This window comes from Cyprinodon variegatus, unplaced genomic scaffold, assembly GCF_000732505.1.
Source record: "Cyprinodon variegatus isolate N-32 unplaced genomic scaffold, C_variegatus-1.0 Scaffold127, whole genome shotgun sequence".
In the NCBI taxonomy this organism is placed as follows: domain Eukaryota; kingdom Metazoa; phylum Chordata; class Actinopteri; order Cyprinodontiformes; family Cyprinodontidae; genus Cyprinodon; species Cyprinodon variegatus.
In genome coordinates, this window is record NW_015150580.1 from 1,282,458 (window position 1) to 1,290,532 (window position 8,075).

Here is an 8,075-nt window from a genome sequence, read left to right on the forward strand (position 1 = left end):
ATAGATAGATAGATAGATAGATAGATAGATAGATAGATAGATAGATAGATAGATAGATAGATAGATAGATAGATAGATAGATAGAAAGAAAGGAAAAAAGGAAAAAAGGATAAAAAACATAAAACTAGAATAAAGAAATGAAAAATAAATACTAATAATAATAATAAAATACTCAGTCCTTCAATAGATATTAAACTATCTAATGGCATTCTGCAGCACCACAAAGTTTCTTCTCCACAGCAAAATTTGCAGTGTTAAAGTAACACTTTAAGAGTTAAATTTAACACCTATCCAAGTGCATTTGGTCTCACCCTGAATTAGTGTTAAATTAACTCTCTATATAGTGTATATCTTACTCCAGTTGTTGTAATAACTCTAAAAGAGTCAATATACTTTAACACTATGGTATTTATTTAACACTGTGGAATATCTACTGTGTGGTATCTGACTAGAGGATAGCACACAGTAAATTTACTGGCCAGAGGTTCATCTTACACTGACCCAAGACATTATTGCAAGTTATGAAGGAACTATTTCAGGGGAATAGAACAAGATGGTAGCCAGAAAACATAGAGCGGCCAGAACAGCCTGCAGACCTAAACCCCATCCAGATGTGCTGGGATAAACTGAATAGTGAAAACAAACCAGACATTTTGGATTTCTAATGTAGAATAAATTCAGAGTGTGTTCCTGTGTCTTCCAGCTGCTATATCTGTTAAAACACGACTACTTTAATGAGTTTAGGATACATTTAAAATAAACTGAATCATATTTTTTTTATAGTCCTGAATGATTTTGCCGAAAATCTAAATTGTGATTATTGTTAACCGATATTGCGATTGCGATTTAACTGGGATTTTCCTTTGATCTTACCCCAAGCTTGTAGACATTCCACCCAGGGTTTCAGTTTTCAAAAGCTTCCTTGCAAAGAGATCATTGTTGCACAATTTTACTGTAATCTGTTCACTGATCTTCTACTTGCATGCAGGATCTACGTGCAAGATGCAACTCTCTCTACCTTTATATGTGGTGACAAACCCAGAGTTTTAGCACAGATCTTATGTGAGAAATTTAGTGTCTACTCTTGTTAAATACAGCGTGCTTAAAATTTAGTTCCTCTGCGACTGGAAGATAGTGTTTTGGTAAATTGCTATTATATTGAGATTGCAAATAATTGACTAACCCTAATTTTTTTATTATTATTATTATTATTTACAGAGACTTTAATCATTTTTAGCCAAAAGCTGCAAAAATGGGGGTGTTTAAAAGCATTTGACCAGTACTGTATGCCTTATTATTTTAGAAATTTTACCAGGAAGTTTCTTTTGCTCTCCCCCCTGACTCGTATTTCCTCTCGTCTCCCCCCTTCCAGGAGGGCCCGACGGCTGCTTTCCCGCTCCCAGTTGAGGCACGCCTGTCGACAGCCCTGCGAGCAAATTACCTTGCGCAGGGTCTCCCACGGTCCCCCACAGGGGCTAGTTCTGGCCCCTCCACACCCTCACCCCAGCTTGAGGATGCGGGGCCCCATCGTCATCCATGACTGATCGATCCCCCTTGGACTCTCCTAAATGCACCTGCATACCTGTTCTTTAAATACATCCTCAGTTCTTGGAAAACTATAAACAGCATTATGACCCGTCACAATGATTCAATGTGCTGTTTGGCAACAGATGGATGCGTGATGAGCCCTGATGCAATAGAAACACAAACCTGACTGCAAACTGTCTCCTGTCCTTTAGGAATTACTTCTTAAAGTGTTTCTACAACTATATCTCAATGAATTAGAATATGTTACAATAATTATCTTCAACAAAGGGGAAGACATGTTTTAGAGATGATTTTTAGTCTTTATCAGCCTGCGCATGAACTACAGGTGGAAATTAGCATATTTTCAACAATCTGGTATAACAAATCTTTTCTTCGAGAAAGGTCAGTGAAATGTCACTCATTGTCTCACACAAAACAAAAAGGTCATCGTCATATAGATGCATCCAGAAAGCATTCACAGCACTGCACTTTTTCCACAAGTAAAGCCTTATTCCTGATAATAATGGTGTTAAACGTATAGAGCAAAGGTGCATAATTACGGAAATGTTATTTTTGTTAGATTATTTTTAAATTTTGTAATAAATTTGCAACAAACTTGAACAGCATTTTGAATGAGGCTCTAAGTGGAAAAAGAGCTGCACTATGAATACTTTCCTGCTGCATTTTTTATGCGGCTTTTTTTTTTTGGCTTATATGGCTTATATTTACAAACCTTTTTCCTTCCATTCAACTTTCAGGTAATATTCTTGCTTAAAGCACTCTGGAAACAGCTTTTACATGTTTATAACTGTGGTAACAATCTACATTTTATGGTTAAATATACATTTTGCATAAAAATAAATACTTTTAAATACATGTTATGTTATTGTCTACACAATCTGCTGACGGGGTTTCGAGCAGACAGTCAAAGACAACCAAACCCAAATCCTCTGCGGCTGACTGTTCAATGCTATATCCAATCATATTAACCGAAAGTTGAGAGAAAGGAAAAGCTGAGGTGACTGAAAGTCATTGCCATAAAAGTTAACTGAAGCAATTTTCGAATTATATCTGTTATTAATCTTTATAATATGACATTTTCATGGTTTTCCTAAATTATTACCCCTTTTCCTATGATATTCTGATTTATCGAGATGCACCTGTGTGCCATATCTGAGTGCATGTGAGCAAGTGACTGAAGGCGTGGTCATCCTGGTAAGATAAGGGGATCCGTTTGCTGTTCCTATTTTAAATGGCTGAACAAAATGACACCGATCTGTCTGATCTTTTCTCTTTTTTTAATGGTGAATTCTTGTGAAGTTTCATCAGTTTGTATAAAGTTATTTTAGGAGGTATATTGGTGGAAAACTATGGGGTTTGATAGGGATTTCATGGGGTGGGCGGGTGGGGGGGGTTCTCTCAAACTTTTAAAAAAGAAACCAATGTTCAGAGCTGACATTAAGGGAATAATGACGCTGCAGCAATCTGAGTTTAAAGCAGTTTTCTAAGAACCGACTGTGTTCAGTTGGGTTCAGCTTTTCATGCTTAGTCTTGTCTAGATATACAGGCGCAGTGTTACAGAATGGTTGAAATAAATCAGATAAAAGAAAAACACATTGTTAGGACCAGTCTCTTACAAAAAAACGATGTAAAATAAATTGTATATTTCATTACAAAACTGTACTTTTTTCTCATCCAATTTCTGTTGGTAGCTATCCACAAACATGGATACTGAAGCATCTCGCTACTTTAAAAAAAAAAGGGCATGGAAGCGTCATATTTCCCCTCAAGGCTACAATTTACAGTGCCTTGCAAAAGTAATCGTACTCCTCAAACCTTCAGCAATTGGTCATTTTTAAATCAATGTGTTTGAAATAAATTTTGATTACCTGATATAGATCAACACAACATAGTAAATAAAAAGCTGAGTAGTGGATCTTTGCAGCTCCTCAACTCTGACCATGAGCCACTTATGATCTTCTTGCTAAGATTGTTTGTTTCAGTGCACTGCAAAAAATGTAAATCTACATAAGTATTTTTTTCTTTAAATAAGTGCATTTTTTCTTGAATTGAGGAGGTCAGTGCCAATGGAACGAGAAAATTTACATTTAAAATAACAAAAAAAAATGGCATTGTCTTATTTCAGGTGCATTTTATCTAATTATCTTATTCTATCAGTGAAAATACTCATCCCACTGGCACACTATCTCATTTATCTACTCAAATTAAGGGTGAATACACTTCATTTGAGAAAATTGTACTTATTTCTAGATCATTTTTCCAGTGTGGACAGCCATTTTTTTCTGATAGCAACATATTCTTTTTAGGGGCATCAGGGTAAGAATGGGTTTGAATTTATTTATCCCCTATTTTTCAGATGTTTGTCTGTCAAATAATACAAAAACATTCATTTTCTTTCTGCTTCTAAATTCTGCTCTACTTTGTGTTGATCTATTTCATAAAATCACCCTTATGACACAATACAAGTGTGCTTACGAATACTTTTGCAAGGCACAATGTCTTCAACTTTTAGAGGCGAAATATATTTGCAGCTTCATCGGGACTTTTTTTCTCTCTATCATGAAAACAGTCAGGTTTTGCTCTGTTGCAGCGTTGCCTCCTGAAGTTGTCGGTCAGCCCGTCCAGCCTTCAGGTGTGTCTATTCTGAGTTTTAAAACTGGCATGTCTTGGACCGACAGGTCACATGATTTCTTCTCCTTCATTCAAAATGTTTCTGTTAGTGTTTCCTGTCTGTCATGTGTTGAAAATGAATATGCTGAGAATAATAAAAAGAAAAAAAAAAGAAAAAAACTCCACATTGTTTTGGGGTTTTATTTACTGAGCCACTATAACATCTTCCCCTGTCTAGCAGCCACCTACTATACATCTCTGTAATCTGTCTTTGTTGCTGCTATCCAGGAAAAGTGTGACAGATCGGGGCGGGGGCTTGAAGCACTGCGGCCTGACTGTGTGGGACTGGACGTGGTAAAAAGTGCCCCCACAAAATATGGCAATTTGACACAGCGATGAGGAAGGCAGCGTGTTCTCAGAATACAAATAATGCTTGCTTCCAGCTTGCCTGGAGCTGCCTTGGTCTCGGTAGGATTCTGTGCACGCACACAAAGTGTGTTTGCATAATGTGTGATGCTGCTTTGGTTTTCCATTTGCAGCTTTGAAACCATACCCCAGGTGTTTTATCCTATACATGCTGAGGCACATGAAGAGAAATTGCATCAATGTATCTTTCAAAATGAGGGTCTGAAAAAAGCCTTACATTTTCTCCAGAAGCATCTCCAAGTGTGTTTCATTCCTAAAACTAAAATTACAGCCTTTAATTAAAATATATCAGCATTGGAAAATGTATTTACAGTCCTAAACATGCAAAACTTTAGAGGATATAGAAAAATAAACATATAATACCATAATTTACTTTTGGTGCATGCAATGTAATTTTCTTTTTCTCTCATATGAAAGAGGAAGACAAATTATGATGGTTCTGTATTGTTTCAGGCTCTCGTGTTTCTGTGTTCATCAGAGAGACTGACTGGGGAGAAGAAGCTCTTTCTGTCATTTTATCAAAAATGCAAAAATGACCTGATAGTAAGAGGATAAAGAAGATTGTGGGAGGTTTGTTTATTTTCTGCCTCTAAACCTACAAAAAGAGTTATTTACAGTCTGGACTGTAGAGTATAGACAGTCAGAGAGCATATGAGTTTTTAATTACTGATCTGTGACTTCCTGTCTCCTAATTATGGGTCAAACTATTAGTTAAATCATGCAAAATGTGGTCAGCAATTATTGAAAGGAATGTTGCTACTGTAATCCCCCCAAAAGTATTTTTCCATTGATTATTTACATATATCCCATTTTTTTTTATTTAAAAATGTTAAGGAAAATAGTTCATTAATTTTTTCTTTCTAGTTAATTTATTAGTTTTCTGAAAGGGATGCATGTCTCCTTTCCACCAGAAACTAAACACTGGTGCTTTCTTTTGTTTGGAATAAAAAGCATTAGTATGAAAAAAAATTGTCATATCCAGTAATTGTTAAAATACTTACCAATTTTCGTATACTTTCGTTTTGTCTAAAAAAATTACAATAAAGTTTGACTAAGTTTGTCTAAGTCTAAACAGACAGAAACGCCCCCACCCCTTTGTTCTAGATTTATCCCAGCAGTCATTGAATGCAGCATCAGAGTCAGCTGTGAGGCCACCTGAAGCCCCCACACCGACTTCATATGGTCTGTATCGCCAATCCGAGAAAGAACAATAATAAGAAGACACCTCTTAAACGCAGTTTTGGCGAAGTTGTTCGATTTTCTTAAACCCAATTTCCGACCGCAGACGGCTGAAGCTCCAGTGGCGCAATCGGTTAGCGCGCGGTACTTATATGACAGTATTCAGCAGAGCAATGCCGAGGTTGTGAGTTCGAGCCTCACCTGGAGCAGAGTTTTTAGACGTGCTTCAGCGAGTCAATATGAGTAATAATTATATGACAATTTAATTAAAATGCCTTAAATAAACCATTATTATGTGGCACATTAGAACACCTATCCTATCTCTAATACAATACTTTGAAGTTTTGTTGAGAAAACATAATAAAATACTACCTTTTGTATGTAAATGATGATGTCTTTATAACTGACATGTAGACATAAAAAATGAGCTTGTGAAAAACAACCATTCAGTAAACCTTTTAAGATCTTTGATTTCCACCCTCAATTTGCAAAGTCTGTGCAAATATTGTATTGCAGCTGCAAATTCAGCATTCTTTATTTGGATTGTCTGTGACGGGCAAGGAGAAAGTTTGCCCGGAAAGTGGAAAGAAAATCTTAAATTGTTTCCTTTTTTTGTTTTGTTTCTATTTTTCACATTTGACATACACGTAAAACGACACCCCCAAATGTTTAACATCCAAAAAAGCTCTGTTCAATTCATCATTTGAAATGTAAACAGAATTGCACAACTACAAATCTACCAGGACATGGCCCTCTACCTAAACCTATTGGTCTAGTAAGGGTTATTCAAGGAAGCTTCATTCTGAAAAGAACATACAGCTCCAACTGGATTTTCTCTAAAAAGATTCTATGGGAGCAGTCCAGATTAATAACATATAGATCTCATCCGCAGTGCTGCACAATATCAATCTGACTTGCCTGATTAGCTAAAACTTTGAAAGTTAAAATGGCTTTGGCATGTAGAAAGTAACGCTTTAAACAAGGATTGTTAAAGGTACTACAACCACAATAACAAACTCTGGCCTCTGCCTTATTGGGATCACAAAATGGGTCTTTATGGAGGAATGGTAAGTAGGAAGTCATTGTTTGATTTAATAACAAGATGCAGCAAAACTATTGGGAATGGCTCCCCTGATTGCATAAATCTGAATTTAAACTTATGAACTTAAATACATAATGCCTGACAGATAATTACAATGAATTCCACCATATAGATGATGGAGGCATCATGCATCTGGGAAAATACTTTCTCATGTTTGGAGTTAACATGAGCTTAGATATAGGGTAGTCATGGAAAAAAATCATTTAGGAGGCTAAAGAAAATGTGACACTATTATTCTGTTCTTAATAGACATGCAGCAGTAATGATATAACAGATCAAGAGCTGGTAACCCAATGCCTGCTCTTTTTGGCTTTAGACACAAGAATGGGAAATATAGCAGATAGATAGCCACAAATATCACTGCATGTGGGTCATAATTCAACATTTTGTGCAGCTGATGACCCACGACAGAAATATAAACAACTTTAATTCGTTTTCCTCCAGCTACACCTGATTTTACAGCTCAGTGGCGCCACCTGTTGCTCCTTAGCTGGAACTGCTGCTAAGAAATAAAACCACATAAGCACCACTAGAGGGCGGTATAACTCAATTTAACGCATTGCAGCTGTCGATGCCCAAAACAAAACTTTGAAAACGACATTTCAAGACAAAACCTAAAACTTAAATCCACCCAAAGATATCTCTCTCTATATGTTTAGGATTATGTTTTTCTTATGCATATTTGCGTGACCATTTTTTTCTATAATCTTTTTGCTGCCTTTACACCAGAATTTCCCCATTGTGGGACAATAAAGGGATTTTCTATTTTATTTATATATATATATATATATATATATATATATATATATATATATATATATATATATATAGAAAAGAATAGAATAAAATAGAATAGTGTGTTTGTGGGTGTTATACACACATACATACATATATATATAAAGACAGATCGAGTTTCATGTTTTGTCTTGAAGTGAAGTTTTCAGAGTTTTGTTATCTATCTATCTACAGTGGGGCCAAAAAGTATTTAGTCAGCCACTGATTGTGCAAGTTCTCCTCCTTAGAGTGAGAGAGGTCTGTAATTTTCATCACAGGTACACTTAAACTATGAGAGACAAAATGAGAAAAAAAAAATCTAGGAAATCACATTGTAGGATTTTTAAGAATTTATAAGTAAATTATGGTTTGGAGGAAGAAGAATGCAGAGCTGCATCCCAAGAACACCATACCGATTGTGAAGCATGGGGGGGGG

The 8,075-nt window shown here is 35.9% G+C and overlaps 1 protein-coding gene and 1 non-coding gene across 3 annotated transcripts in view; both read left to right on the forward strand.

Annotated features, from left to right (window-relative positions):
* mta3 (metastasis associated 1 family member 3) overlaps window positions 1–3,455 on the forward strand; it is a 30,328-nt gene extending 26,873 nt beyond the window's left edge. Inside the window, exon 19 of one of the 2 annotated variants that reach the window (XM_015375927.1) lies at window positions 1,373–3,455. In XM_015375927.1, coding sequence (XP_015231413.1) covers window positions 1,373–1,544 — 172 coding nt within the window. In that variant the 3' untranslated portion in view covers window positions 1,545–3,455. The remainder of the gene's footprint in view (window positions 1–1,372) is intronic. The other variant, XM_015375928.1, reaches the window with a different exon arrangement.
* Window positions 3,456–5,878: 2,423 nt separating this feature from the next.
* Window positions 5,879–5,972, forward strand: trnai-uau. The gene is made up of 2 exons: window positions 5,879–5,916; window positions 5,937–5,972. It is a non-coding gene; the product is annotated as a tRNA-Ile (tRNA).
* Window positions 5,973–8,075: the final 2,103 nt, after the last annotated feature.